Genomic DNA, 15,538 nt, shown 5'->3' on the forward strand with positions numbered 1-15,538 from the left:
ATAAAATGAGAGCTTATAGAGAATGATTTGGCTATCTATATCACTAAAATGTTTTTATCTTCTCCGTAACTGGCTCTGTCAAAAGTCCAAAGTTAAAGAGTGTTTAAGCAGGAGCGACTAAAAGATTGACGACTTACATGAAATTGATTTCTAACGCTATATGAAGGACAAAACATATGAAATTATTTCGTGGTGACTTTTATGATCAGTACACAAGTATTTCGAATGCGCTGATCATCGGGCACATGTGAACCTAGAAACGGTGGATGGAAATACAGCCACGAGGTCGAGGCGTTATAAGTAACCATAAATGGAAGAATTTTTTTTTGCGTATCTCTCGGATATACACTTTACCCACCTTACTCAAAATAATCTCCACATGACACAAATGGACGTCAAACATTTTTTCTTTCTGGCAAATCTATGGTTAGCCACACCTATTTAAACAAAAATAAATGATGGACCTATATGACCACTTTTATATATGCATGACTGAAACTCTAAATACAAGAATTTTGAAGAAAAAAAAAACAGAAAATGACAAAACATTTACATTAAAAAGTAATAAACAAGAACATGTAATGAGATGAAAGACCTATGTTAATATAAGTAATCAAGTCACGTGTAAACATTTTCTAATATTCAAGTCAGGGCCGTAAGCGGTCGCTTATGTTGCTTACCCTCAAGGCCGGCACCGCAAAAGCATTTGTAACTGATTAACCTGGCCACGAAATACAGCCATGAGGTTAATGACGAATATGTCATGGTGGTTCGTGGCAAAATAAGCCAAGCCATTGCCAGTATAAAGGAACGTGGTTAATTTGGCCACTATTTTTGACACGTATTTCGTGGCTATTATAGTCACGTAATAGACGTGAACACAACCATGGCTACTGATTAGCCACTTAAATGTTCGTTGATATTTGGAAAAAAAATACTCACGAAACACGAGTGTTATAACCGTGGCTACTATACTGCCACGAAAAAGCACGAAATTTTTTGGGTCATGATTATATAAAAATGATTTTTTTTTTTTTTTTATGTTTTGTCGTGGCTTTTTCATCCTAAAGCCACAAAATTTTGGCCTTAACCACGAAATTTTCCATGGATAAAACAACAACCACCAGATAAAACAACGACGTCAATAATTATAAACAAAAACTACAACAATTGAGGAAGAGGAAAAAGCAGCGACAGTTACGGAGAGAGAAACCAGCGCCGTTGGTGTAATTTCTTGTCGCGGAAACGTGTCGCGACTCGCGAGACACCTAAAACGAACAGGGCCCAAGTCTAACCAAAATGCGTTTAGGATCGTGGCTAATCCATCGATCTAAGACTGTGATTAACGAGTCTTGACCAGATTTTTGTCTACACAAACAAACTTACCGAAAATGCCCATCCACTGATAAAAAAACATGAGGGTAATTCCGACCTTATGGATAAATTAACACCCGCCACTAAAACCCACAAACAAATCAGTTTAAAACGATTTCGACCAAAAAAAAAAAAAAAATCAAAGCAAAAAAATGGCTTTGAAACTCACTTCTCCGCCTTCAATTTTCTCACAATCAAGGAGATTATCTTCTTCTTCGATTCCAATAAGATCAAAATCCACATCAAGACCATCTTCATTCACCGGATTTCGCTCCAAAACCGGAGTTTATTTAACCAAAACGGCGCTTCCGTCATCTTCTAAATTGAATGTGGCGGCGGAGAGTCCTCCGGCGACAATTGCGACGGAGGATTGGGGAAAAGTATCGGCGGTGCTGTTTGATATGGACGGTGTGCTTTGTAACAGTGAAGATCTTTCTAGACGCGCCGCCGTTGATGTTTTTGCTGAGATGGGAGTTGAAGTCACTGTGGATGATTTCGTTCCTTTTATGGGAACAGGTATAAGCTTTTAAGGATTTTTGTTTCACGAAGTTGATTTTTATGCTAATTTCTTTGGTTTGGGAATTCACAGGTGAAGCCAAGTTTTTAGGAGGTGTTGCTTCAGTCAAAGAAGTAAAAGGATTTGATCCTGATGCAGCTAAAAAGAGATTCTTTGAAATATATCTTGATAAGGTGATAGTTAGGTCTTGATTAGAAAATTGTTGATGTTCTTGAAAGATAATGTGATTGATACTCGGGCTTTGTTGTGTTTTGATTTGCGTAATTTCTTGTTCTCTGTATCGGTTATAGTACGCGAAGCCAGAATCTGGGATTGGATTTCCGGGAGCACTGGAGCTTGTTACTGAGGTGAGGAAAAATGAGTTTGTTGAACTATGATGGTTTTGAGGCTGGTTATTATGATTTGCTGTGGAACTTTTGAAACAGTGTAAGAACAAAGGTCTTAAAGTTGCTGTTGCATCTAGTGCGGACCGTATTAAAGTTGATGCAAATCTGAAAGCTGCTGGTTTGTCTTTGAAAATGTAAGACTAAAACAATCTTTTATCTCTTCAGTATTCATATCCTATTACAATGTGGTATCAGGCAAATAGACTGTATATACACCATCCTATTTGTTATTGTATACCCCTTTCTGTGACATTATTCTGCTGTGTAATCTTTTATAATATGGCATGGAGATGTTTCTGCGCGTTCAGGTTCCATGTCTAAATACATGTCAGTGATGTTAACTTTCAGGTTTGATGCCATTGTTTCAGCAGACGCCTTTGAGAATTTGAAACCAGCTCCAGATATTTTCTTGGCTGCTGCAAAGATATTGGGTGTGCCGACAAGCGAGGTAATAGTTAAAACTTCATGTAATATCATATCAAGATGAGGCTTTGTTGAAAAATCGTCACACACCTACACCTTTTATGAAATCGTAGATAAAATAGAAAAATGTGAGCGCGATCCATTGGTACTCACTAGGAAGTCTCATGCCTTAGAGAACATCACATTATATTTAAAAATACTTGTTATTGTGCCAAAAACATAATTAGCTGTATATTTGCGCATACTTGAAGTTGAAAATCAAGTAAAGTAAGAGTTTACTTCATCTGCTAGACTTACAGATCTTATTTACTTGTTTTTCTATAAAGCTACTTCAGAAGTGGTTTCTTTTATACAATTTTGTAGTGCGTTGTTATTGAAGATGCACTTGCAGGAGTACAAGCCGCCCAAGCTGCGAACATGAGGTACTTTACTTGTGTGACAGAATGGCATGTCAAATTTTGTTATTTCTCTTTTTATTTTGAATACAGACAATTTGATTTGATACATTATTAGTAACTTCAAGATGTCAATACAAAGTCTGTAGAATTTCTAGTTTAGTGCTTTACGTCAAATCTTTCCATTTGCAATATTCATATTGTTTCAAATCTAGTTTAGTGCTTTACGTCATATCTTTCCACTTCAGAGTACTGTAGAACTAAGAAGTTCTAGCTTCGTCATTGTCAAATCCATCTACTCGCTTTAATAGCTCTGGAGTTAGATAATTTTTATTCATTCTAAATTTGCAGATGTATAGCTGTAAAAACTACTTTATCTGAAGCAATTCTTAAGGACGCTGGTCCGTCAATGATCCGAGACGATATTGGAAACATTTCAATCAGTGACATTCTCACTGGTGGCTCAGATTCTACCAGTATGTAGTCTCAAAGAAATTCAATGGAAAATATCGTTCTTTTCATGTGTATTTATTTCTTGTTTAATCCTTTTGAAAAACTATGAATAAAGGGGCTTTCTTTGTAATGAGAATATGAGATTACCCATTTAAAACATTCTTTTCTACTGAACTTATAGACTAATAATTCGGTAATTGATGAATTTTTCATCATCTAGTTCATATTGGCTTATACAGTTTCAACCTTTTCTTTTTACATGCTTGAGTACTTACGCAGGAAATTCCACAGCAATACTTGAAGAGAACACGGCCAGCGACAAAACCAGCGCTAACGGGTAAGCAAGGTTCCTTTATTCAAAAATTAATAGCAAGTGAAAGTCCTCTTGTTATCAATCATAATTATCTTATTGATGCAAGTAGTTTGGTGTTGAGAAATGAGAGCTAAGTTTAGGGTTTATGTTTATAATATGCAAACAGTTTATTCGAGCCACCTCTGGTGAGAAACATTTATGATTTACAATGTTAATGTTGAGGAATTCAAGAAAATGTTGGGACATTTGAAGAAACCAGATATTTTTACACGTTGACTGGTTTCATCATTTGAGAATGAAACAAATGATATGGCATGTGGAAAATTTCATATACTTGAGATTGCAGATGCAATTTTCCAACAGGTTTCAGGGCTCCCGACGAGATATACTGAGGTACGGGAGTCTTGGTATTGCTCTTTCTTGTGTCTACTTTGCCGCCAACAACTGGAAGGTAAACCTGGAAACATACATAAGAGAATAATTCTTTCTGTTAAAGCTTTTGTTTGATCTTATGGAGTTGCTGTTTTATGTGTAGGCAATGCAATATGCTTCACCTAAAGCATTGTGGAACGCACTGGTTGGAGCAAAAAGCCCTTCTTTTACACAGAACCAAGGTTTGGCCTATTGTCAAAATTTCCACGACACTTTTAAAAAAGAAAATATATCTTTGCATATAAAATAGCTTTCTGGATTGGTTAATTATCGACATAAATTCTTTCACATCAAACGGTAAAACTATATAGGAAATAGGAATCTTGTGTATAAATAGTCAGAATGTTTTAACTTATAACCAACCTCATTTTACTTTAATAATGATATGGTCTTTGCAATCTTATACAAATCTGTTCTGTAGTTAGCTTTATCGCAAATTTCACCAAGATGAACTAATCGATAGGTCTAATGCATTTTTGATAGTGTAAAATTTACACTGATTTTTTTTTAAAGCAAGTATGTCTATAAACAAACAGATCTTGGGCCAGAAATTTTTTTACTAGAGAAGATTTCTCTAAAGAACATTATGTATAGTTTCATCGTTACTGAATTTGGATGTAAAGGAAGCTACCTGGTTTTTTTGTCTTACCTTCTGTAGGTGAAGGGAGAGTGCAACAGTTTGTCGATTACATTACTGATCTAGAGAGCAAGTAAGTATAACTATTTGATAATTATTCAATTTCAAAAGCAAGAGTTCGATAATTCAAAAAGTTTCTCGTGAAAAAGAAATTATCATATGTTAGTACTATAGACTACATAAACTGGAATATCACAAGCGGGAAAATGAATTGTGGATGGTCTTCTGTTTTGACTTGTGTGGTTGCTCTGTTTCTATTGTTTTATTTGTAGGCAAACAGCTACAGCTGTGCCAGAATTCCCGTCTAAACTCGACTGGCTAAACACTGCCCCTCTCCAGTTTCGCCGGGTAAATTCTCGTTTAAAGTTATGTGAAGAGTTGATAACGTAGTTTTTTGTTTATTGAAGACATGTTGATGATTCGTTTTTCGATGAATTAAGAGGCTGTTGGTTTCAGCTCTCGGAACTCGGAAGACATTAGATAAATTTCTCTGCGTCGGCACATACCATTATATTTTGCATGTGAACTCTTGAGGAACAAAGGGAGTCATATGCTTCTTAGTAACTTTTGTCATTTTGTGAGCAGGATTTAAAAGGGAAAGTGGTTATACTTGATTTTTGGACCTATTGCTGCATAAACTGTATGCACGTATTACCGGATCTAGAGTTTCTTGAGAAGAAGTACAAGGATATGCCAGTGAGTCTTTACTATTGCTGCTCTCTTATATGTTATTTTGAATCTTCAAGCAATTCAAATCTCACTAGGGATGACTGAAGCTTCAACCTATGAATTGCAATCTGTGTACAGTTCACCGTTGTGGGTGTACACTCGGCCAAGTTCGACAATGAGAAGGATTTAAATGCCATACGAAATGCAGTTCTACGCTATGATATCAGCCACCCAGTAATTTCCATGTCCCAAATTTCTAAATTTCTTATGTTTTTTTGTGAAATTGATTACTTATGCCAATTCCTGGATTTTTTGTTTGTCTTTTTTTAAACGAATTGTTCCTTATTGGTGGAAAGATTTTAGCTGGTCAGAATTTCACATCATTTTCGCAATTTTCTATACCACCAGTGTTTTATCATTTGCATTCTCCTTCATTGTTCTCTGTTTGGATACTTTTTCAGTGCTATGTTGTAACTATTATCGAAACATTAACGGCATATCCGTTCAATTAGTTATTCCTCTCACTTTAAAGGTTGTGAACGATGGAGACATGTATATGTGGAGAGAGCTTGGCATCAACTCGTGGCCTACATTTGCTGTTGTTTCTCCAAATGGCAAAGTCATTGCACAAATTGCCGGAGAAGGTCATCGCAAAGTAACATTTTTAACTCCTTCCTATGCGTTTTTTTTTTCTCTCCTCCCTATAGATTTATAGCAAGTCAAGAATCTCATGTTGTTGCTAAAATTGTTGATTTCATTTTGGAGTGCTCAAGAGTGAAAATACCAATACTCTGTTTCTATAAAACGTTATTTATGTGAAAATAAATATTAGTCAATTTTACATTCCATTTGAAAAATCACTTAACTGTTCTTTGGTGTTTTCCTATGAAGGATCTTGATGACTTGGTGGCAGCAGCTCTGACGTATTATGGTGGAAAGAATATATTAGACAGTACCCCGCTTCCAATACGTCTGGAGAAAGACAACGATCCACGTTTGGCCATGTCTCCATTGAAATTTCCCGGGAAGTTGGCTATTGATACTCTTAATAACAGGCTATTCATCTCAGACAGTAACCATAACCGTATTGTATGTCCTTGCCTCTTTATGTAATCCTTGTTGTCTCTTCTTGTTGTCTAATATGAGTATTCTGTGTGATTATCAGATTGTAACTGATCTCGAAGGAAATTTCATAGTGCAAATTGGCAGCACTGGAGAAGAAGGTTTCCAAGATGGTTCCTTTGAAGATGCTGCATTCAATCGTCCTCAGGTACATATGATAATCTCACTTTGTATTAGTTGTTCCTCGATAGCTTCGTTGTTCCATTCATGATTGTATTTGTTCAGGGACTCGCTTATAATGCTAAGAAGAATCTTCTTTATGTTGCTGACACCGAGAATCATGCTTTGAGGTATGTATGTATGTTTATCTGTTGCTTCTAATGCAAACATGAATCTCACACTTTTGGGTTCAACATCTTATTTTGGAGTTTCATTAAAAAAAATTCGTAGGGAGATTGATTTTGTCAACGAGAGAGTACGGACTCTGGCTGGTAATGGAACTAAAGGCTCAGACTACCAAGGTGGAAGAAAAGGAACCAAACAGGCAAGTGACTTGACTCAGAACATTGGTTTCTTTTCACATCAGTCAAGCTTTTCAGATTTATTTAGAACTTTTAACTTATTGGCTGTGTAATATTCTCGAGTAAATGTTTTTCGAGGCTAATGAATAAGAACATCGTTGAACTTTGAAAATTTCAGCTTTTGAATTCTCCTTGGGACGTATGCTTTGAGCCGGTGAATGAGAAGGTTTACGTTGCAATGGCAGGTCAGCACCAGATTTGGGAGTACAATGTGCTTGATGGTATTACTCGAGTTTTCAGTGGAAACGGCTATGAAAGAAACCTTAACGGTTCTACGTATGTATACACTAGATTACGAAATTACTTATTACTTGACGTGTGTCCTTTTCTTATGCTATATTTTTGTGTGTTAATGCAGCCCTCAGACTACATCATTTGCTCAGCCTTCAGGAATCTCATTAGGCCCTGGTAATTACTGCAAATTTCACACTTGTTACTTCTTTCTCGAATTAGGATTGAGTTCTATGTATAATGTAAATGTAGATTTGAAGGAAGCATATATTGCTGATAGCGAGAGCAGTTCTATTCGTGCCCTTGATCTTCAAACTGGAGGATCAAGATTGCTCGCGGGTGGTGATCCGTATTTCTCTGAGAATCTTTTCAAGGTAATGACTTGATTCGTTTAATTCAACAATATTGGTATTCGGAAGTATTGTAGCAATATTTAAGTGTCCTTGGCTATATTAGTCACTAACACGGGCTAATTCTTGAACAGTTTGGAGACAATGATGGTGTGGGTGCAGAAGTTCTCCTACAACACCCGTTAGGTGTATTATGCGCAAAGGATGGTCAAATATATCTAACTGATAGCTATAACCACAAGGTAACTTCATCTGGGAATTCCAAGCAAACATCTGTCAATATGAATATGAACCAAAGAGAGTGCGGGATTTATATGATTAATGTGAGAGAGAATTCTTCTATTGGATGGATCTCGCGGATTACCATGAACGTAGTTTTAAACAACTCTGTTACAAATATAATAATAGAAACATTCTTGACTGTTACAAGATCTTAACCCTTAACTTTCATGTGTAGATTAAGAAGCTGGACCCTATAACCAAACGTGTAGTTACTGTCGCTGGAACGGGAAAAGCCGGTTTCAAGGATGGGAAAGTCAAGGGTGCTCAGGTCTGATCTAGGTTACTACAATGTTATACATTGATCAAATAGACAGTCTAATTTGTTAGTTTGACACATTATTTGTCCTTTCTCTGTGGTAGCTTTCAGAGCCTGCAGGACTTGCTATAACTGAAAACGGTAAGTTTCTGCCCCTTTTAACAGTTATTAATAAGGAACGATCGAGTGTAATTTTCATTTCCTACTGTTTTCAGGGAGGCTGTTTGTGGCGGATACAAATAATAGCCTTATCCGATACATAGATTTGAACAAAGGAGAAGACGCAGAGATTCTTACATTGGATTTAAAAGGTGTTCAACTGCCAATGCCAAAGGCAAAATCCGTGAAACGTTTGAGAAAACGTGCCTCGGCAGATACAAAGATCGTCAAAGTGGATTCAGTTACGTCACGCGAAGGAGATTTAAATCTCAAAATCTCATTACCTGATGGCTACCATTTCTCCAAGGTCCAAAGCTCTTTGCACCCTCTTTCTTTTTCCAGTTCCTATTATGCCTCTACTGATCTTTAACAATTATACATATTGCTCGTTTTGCACAGGAAGCACGGAGTAAGTTTGTGGTAGATGTGGAACCTGAAAGCGCAGTAGCAATCAATCCAATGGAAGGATATATCGGTCCTGAAGGTTCAACGATGCTTCATTTTAAACAATCTTCAACTTCGGCTTCTGTTGGGAAAATCAGTTGCAAGGTTTGCTTTAACATATTTGATTAACCTGAAACTAGTTGTCTTTAAGGCTTCAATTGTTGCTTACAAAAATATTTTATGAAAATTGTAATTGCAGGTGTACTATTGCAAAGAAGACGAGGTTTGCTTGTATCAGTCTGTACAGTTTGAGGTCCCTTTCAAGGTGGAATCAGAATCATCTGCTTCTCCGACGATCACATTCACCGTTAAACCGAGAGCACCCGATGCTGGTGGGTTACAGCTTCAAGCTACTCGCTGAACTAAATGATCATGATATGATTAAAAACCACAGGTACATATATCAACATGTAGCCACTTATAATCTATTTAAATTTGGTATGATCTTATTCATTGGTGCGCCTGTAAACATACCAACAACACCAAACCTGTATTATTCTATTAATAACAATAGAATAATAACCAATACGTAAATGCCAAAAAGTCTTCTAAGATTTGAATATGAAAAGTCTTTGCCATGTTCTCCTCCATAAAAGGCTTTTCCTAACACATCTATCTAAATCTGTGAATTTCAAACACTCAAATCCTTTCATATGGCTACTTCTCCTTCTTCGTCTCGCACCTGGGAGTACAATGTCTTCACGAGCTTCCATGGACCAGACGTCCGTAAGACTTTTCTCAGTCATTTACGCAACCAGTTTAACCAAAATGGTATCACAATGTTCGATGACAATGGGATCCCGAGAAGCGAAAATATACCATCTGCTCTCATACAAGGGATTAGAGAATCAAGGATCTCGATCATAGTGCTCTCGAAGATGTATGCTTCGTCCAGGTGGTGTTTGGATGAGCTATTAGAGATTTTGAAGTGCAAAGAAGATGTAGGTAAAATAGTGATGACCGTCTTCTACGGAGTTGATCCATCTGATGTGCGGAACCAAACTGGAGATTTCGGGATCGCTTTCAATAAAACTTGTGCTCGAAAAACAAAGGAGCATGGGAGAAAATGGAGCGAAGCTTTGGACTATGTGGGCAACATAGCCGGAGAACACAACTGGTGCGTGTTTAATTTATTACAGTTTAATTTTCTTATGATGAATAATGCTGTTTTATGATTTTATGTGGGATGATATGGGTTGTGAAAACATTGGAGTTTGATCATCGTTATAGAAATCTTCAAGGCGTTAATGATTTAGTGTTTGCCCCGGTTTGACTTTATTGTTTATTTTTGTTTTCTTGAGTACTTAGATGGATTGATTTGTACATTGTTTTTACTAACTATTCGTAAAATTAGAGAAAATTAGTCAGTGGTTCATATTTATTATTCCCTCTGTCCAATAAGATGTTTAAGAAGATTATTTTTGTTTCATTTTTAAAGATATTTTTCTAAATTTATATTTAGATTTTTTATTGTTATTTGATATTTTTAACTCTTAAATTTTTACTTTTGTTGAACAATAATATGAATCTTTAAATTCTGCAGATTTTCATAATTGGTTGAATTGTATTTTAAATTAAAAATTTAAATTACTTTTTATTTTTTAAATAGTTTTTTTAATTTTTACGTTTTTAGCTAAAACATCTTATATATATGAACAGAATAGGTTATCATATTAATTGTGCACGTAATGACATAGACTTCTTGTGTTCGTCATTTTCATTTTCATTTATTCATTGTTTTGTTTTTTATTGATACAAATGAGCTGGTGGCCGTTGGATTGTTTTCAGAAGTAAAGTTGACTAATGGTGAATGATTAAAAAGTTAATGAGTACTTAATGAGTTAGTTGTGTACTGAATTTGAGTTTTCTAACTAAATATAGTATGAAATCCAAAAGACAAGTGGGTCAACTAAACTAGTTTATGCCCTCAGAACTTGGACGAAGTTTAGTTTGACGAGGTTTATTTTTACGCTAATATTACTACAATGACAATTATTTTATATTATTTTCTTTCTTATGTCAAATTAGCTTCTTTTTTTTTTCTTTTTTTAATTAGCATTTGTTAGTACCGACAGACTTATGTTTTAAAATGAAATATTGAAGGTCATATTAATGATTATGGATTATGAAATGGTCAAACAATAATATTTCATTTTAACCAAACTACCGAATTAACTAGGCGGTATCAATAAAACCTTTCCCAAAGCTTGCCATCTAGAAGGAAAGATTGAAGGTCATATTAATGATTATGGATTATGAAACCTTCTATATAACTTATTCATATTTTAACCCTTGTACTAATTTTTTTTTCTTTTTTGTTTTTGTTATAAGTAAATCTTTAAAACCATATTCAAAAATATAAACTCTTAATACTTAAATTCATAGTTGATTCGACTAAAATTCAACATAGTATTTACATATTATTACTTTACTAAAATTATAAAAATACATGTATTGATAAACCCGTGTATCACATAGGTCATAATCAAGTTTAATCATAATAATATGTTTGCTATCACGTCTACTTTGGAGAGTCTTTAATTGTTTATTTTGGCCAAATCTCTTTTGGACTATATTTAATTGTTTTTTTTTTTTTCAAATCTCCTTTGGAAGCTTCTCTTTATGATTTGTTTTTCATGAATTTTCTGTTTCTTTTTTTTAGGGGCAATGAAGCAGAAATGATCGCGAAGATTGCAAGAGATGTTTCAGATAGATTGAACGCCACACTGTCTAGGGATTTTGATGGCATGGTTGGACTTGAAACTCATTTGAGAGAAATGGAGTCTTTGCTTAATTTTGATTATGTTGGAGTTAAAATTGTTGGGTTAGCTGGTCCTGCAGGTATTGGTAAGAGCACCATTGCCAGAGCTTTATGTAGTGGACTCTCTAACAGGTTTCAACGTACTTGTTTTATGGACAACCTTATGGAAAACTGTAAGATTGGTCTTGGTGAGTATAGTTTGAAGTTGCACTTGCAAGAGCAGCTTCTTTCTAAGGTTCTGAATCTAAATGGCATTAGGATATCCCATTTAAGAGTGATACAAGAGAGGCTACACGACAAGAGGATTCTTATCATTCTTGATGATGTTGAGAATCTAGTTCAACTAGAGGCTTTGGCTAATATCAGCTGGTTTGGTCCTGGAAGTAGGGTTATCGTGACCACTGAAAACAAAGAGATTTTGCAGCAACATGGTATCAATGATATATACCAAGTGGGTTTTCCATCAGAAAGCGAAGCTCTAACGATCTTCTGTCTATCTGCTTTTAGGCAAACGTCTCCACCGGATGGGTTTATGAAGCTTACTTGTGAAGTTGTTAAGATTTGTGGTAATCTTCCATTGGGTCTGCATGTTTTGGGGTCTTCATTGCGGGGAAAGAGTCAAGCTGATTGGATTGATGAACTACCAAGGTTGAAAATTTGTCTTGATGGGAGAATTGAGAGCGTACTAAAAGTGGGTTATGAGAGTTTACATGAGAAAGACCAAGTTATATTTCTCCTCATTGCAATCTTCTTGAATTATGCACATGTTGATCATGTGACATCCGTGCTGGCAAAAACTAACTTGGACGTTAGTCTTGGGTTGAAAAACCTAGCGAAAAAATATCTCATACAACGTGAAAGTAGTATAGTCGTAATGCACCATTTGCTTCAAGTAATGGCTACACAAGTCATTTCCAAACAAGAACGTTCCAAACGCCAGATTTTAGTCGATGCCAATGAAATTTGTTTTGTTCTAGAAATGGCAGAAGTAAGTATTCTATTTCCAAACCCTTTTTATATTTATATTCTTTGTTGTTTAAGTACAATCTCTTAATAAGCTTTGTTTTGGAATATTTATTAGGGTAATGGATCAATTATAGGTGTATCATTTGACGTAGCTGAGATCAATGAATTAAGAATAAGCGCGACGGCTTTTGCAAAAATGTGCAATCTTGCATTCCTAAAAGTATACAATGGGAAACATACTGAAAAAACACAACTGCACATTCCAAATGAGATGGAATTTCCACGTCGCCTAAAGTTACTACATTGGGAAGCATACCCAAAAAAGAGTCTACCTATTGGATTTTGTCTAGAAAATCTCGTCAAATTCAACATGGCATTTAGCAAGCTCGAGAAGCTTTGGGAAGGAACTCAGGTTAGTTATTAATGTGTATCAAACATTATTGGGAAACGAGACAATTGATATTAGAATTATACGAAAATAAAATAATACTCCCTCCGTTTCAAAATATAAGGCGTTTTAGAGAAACTTTTTTGTTTCACAATATAAATCGTTTTCAAGTTTCTATGCAAATTATATGTTACTTTAATATTTTATGATTATTTCTATTATGCAATCTCTTTTATGATTGGCTGAACTTTTAAAAAGTAGATCTTCTTAATCGACGTGCTTTTAGCTAAAACGCCTTATATTTTGAAACGGAGGGAGTATGAACTAACTTTTTCACTATGTTTTGCTTTTCACATTCAGCCGCTTGCAAATCTCAAGGAGATGAATCTCGCTGTGTCAACTCATTTGAAAGAACTTCCAGATCTTTCAAAAGCTACAAATCTGGAAAGTTTGAATCTTAATGGTTGCACTGCGTTGGTAGAGATTCCATCCTCAATTGTGAATCTTCATAAACTAAGTGAATTAGGGATGAGTACTTGCGAAAGTCTAGAAGTCATTCCAACCCTCATTAACTTGGCATCTCTTGAAAGGATCTGGATGTTTCAAAGCCTACAACTTAAAAGATTTCCAGATTCTCCTACCAACGTCAAGGAAATCGAGATATACGATACAGGGGTAGAAGAGTTGCCTGCATCACTTAGGCATTGCACTCGCCTTACTACTCTTGATATATGTTCCAACAGAAATTTCAAGACCTTCTCAACACATCTCCCTACGTGTATATCATGGATAAGCCTGAGTAATAGTGGTATTGAGAGGATTACAGCCTGCATCAAAGGTCTTCATAATCTACAATTCCTTATTTTAACAGGCTGCAAAAAACTCAAGTCATTGCCGGAGCTCCCCGATTCGCTCGAATTACTAAGGGCAGAAGATTGCGAGTCATTAGAGAGAGTAAGTGGCCCCTTAAAAACTCCAACTGCAACGCTCAGATTCACTAATTGCATCAAATTGGGTGGACAAGCAAGGCGAGCGATTATCAAAGGATCATTTGTTCGCGGATGGGCTCTCTTACCCGGAGGAGAAATACCAGCAAAGTTCGATCACCGAGTTAGAGGAAATTCCTTAACAATTCCTCATTCTACTTCCAACAGATTTAAGGTGTGCGTCGTGATATCACCCAACGATCAATACGTAAAATTTATGGAGTTAGAATTATTATGTCGTTGCAAAGTCATCGGCAACTCAGTAAACTCCTCTGACATGAAGTTCAACCTATTCAGAGTCTTTGAGTACAGGACAAAACATTTATTGATATTTCACTCTAGTTTGACATTTATTGACCCCTCCGAAGTGAGTAGAAAGATAGTGCTCGAATTCAGCAGCAGCAACCAAGTTTTGTACATTCTTGAATGCGGTGTCCAGATCTTGACGGAAGAAGAAGAAGATGTTGATAGTATAACTAACGAGGAATCTGATTCTGAATCTGGCGAAATGTCTGACAAAGAAGACGATGAAGAGAGTTACAAATCTCAATCTGGAGAAGCATCTGAAGAAAAGGATGAGGGTATCAGTGATGATGATAACCACAAATCCTTATCAAGGAAGCGTATGAGGATAACCTCTGCTCCCATAGCTGTCTCCTTCTCAATGGTGGCGATGCTACTCCTCCACCAACTTGTGAAACGAAGATGATTGACTTAGAATCGATGTCGATAGGCGATTAATCAGATAGATAGCAGCAACAAAAGCATAAGTTCAGTACGTTACCAAAATAGAAAGGAGCATGAGCCCTGTTTCGACCACATGGTTATTCAGTGCACCTACACGTTCCAAGACACCACAACTTCGCACCCAAGCTATCAAGACTCAAGCATCTTCAACTTTCCTATTTTGGTCGATTTGTATCATAAAGTCCCAACGGCTATTTCCTTTTATTATGGTACGATTTCTTTGCTTATTTTGCTTATTACAGTTGTCCTAGAGCCTATAAAAGCTCACTTTAGTTGTTCATTTGTATCCAGCCTTCTTTAAGTAAAAGTTATAAAACAGTTTATGTTTTTCTTTAAAGCTAGTGCTTTTGATATTATCTTGTTCATTAGAGTATTATATGTGATTCCTTTACTCTCTTGTTTGTGTGGAATATAACTTGTGAGATTCAAGTTGTTCTTGCATGTGTTGATTGTGCGATTCAATCATCAAAATTCCATCTCCATCTCTACCTTCTTCCATCGATCCCTTTCAAACAGAAGCTTTGAAATCGAGAAGCATAAATCCAAGGTGGGATTCCGAGTCGACCCAGGCCTGGCCAGGCGCGGGCGATTCTTAGTTTATTAGATTCGAGTATATTGTAGATCAAGTTCGCTTGAGTCTATTTCTCATGTGTTCGGGTATTAGTTCGTGATCGGTTGTATCTTGAGATTCATAAATCGTGATTGTTCAAAAGCATTTATGGCCGA

The 15,538-nt window shown here is 36.0% G+C and overlaps 2 protein-coding genes across 3 annotated transcripts; both read left to right on the forward strand.

The window, feature by feature from the left end:
* The first annotated feature begins 1,481 nt into the window (after positions 1-1,481).
* On the forward strand, positions 1,482-9,498 carry LOC9330712 (NHL repeat-containing protein 2). 2 transcript variants are annotated; one of them, XM_021011971.1, is made up of 28 exons: positions 1,482-1,890; positions 1,964-2,064; positions 2,182-2,238; positions 2,317-2,411; positions 2,626-2,725; positions 3,064-3,122; positions 3,447-3,571; positions 3,810-3,885; positions 4,225-4,312; positions 4,397-4,475; positions 4,952-5,003; positions 5,203-5,278; positions 5,516-5,626; positions 5,738-5,833; positions 6,132-6,254; positions 6,491-6,688; positions 6,765-6,869; positions 6,947-7,011; positions 7,112-7,205; positions 7,361-7,518; positions 7,601-7,650; positions 7,726-7,847; positions 7,958-8,065; positions 8,281-8,373; positions 8,466-8,502; positions 8,577-8,827; positions 8,920-9,069; positions 9,164-9,498. In XM_021011971.1, exons 1-28 carry the CDS (start codon positions 1,527-1,529, stop codon positions 9,323-9,325), a joined length of 3,195 nt encoding a protein of 1,064 aa, XP_020867630.1. In that variant the 5' UTR covers positions 1,482-1,526; the 3' UTR covers positions 9,326-9,498. The 2 variants fall into 2 exon arrangements, with proteins under 2 accessions (XP_020867630.1, XP_002891968.1); XM_002891922.2 differs by having other exon boundaries at positions 1,483-1,890; positions 3,828-3,885.
* A 98-nt stretch (positions 9,499-9,596) lies between these two features.
* LOC9328031 (disease resistance protein ADR2) lies at positions 9,597-14,800 on the forward strand. The gene is made up of 4 exons (XM_021011972.1): positions 9,597-10,081; positions 11,627-12,713; positions 12,807-13,103; positions 13,440-14,800. Exons 1-4 carry the CDS (start codon positions 9,618-9,620, stop codon positions 14,772-14,774), a joined length of 3,183 nt encoding a protein of 1,060 aa, XP_020867631.1. The 5' UTR covers positions 9,597-9,617; the 3' UTR covers positions 14,775-14,800.
* The last annotated feature ends 738 nt before the right edge of the window (positions 14,801-15,538 follow it).

Source organism: Arabidopsis lyrata, assembly GCF_000004255.2.
Source record: "Arabidopsis lyrata subsp. lyrata unplaced genomic scaffold ARALYscaffold_1, whole genome shotgun sequence".
Taxonomy (NCBI): domain Eukaryota; kingdom Viridiplantae; phylum Streptophyta; class Magnoliopsida; order Brassicales; family Brassicaceae; genus Arabidopsis; species Arabidopsis lyrata.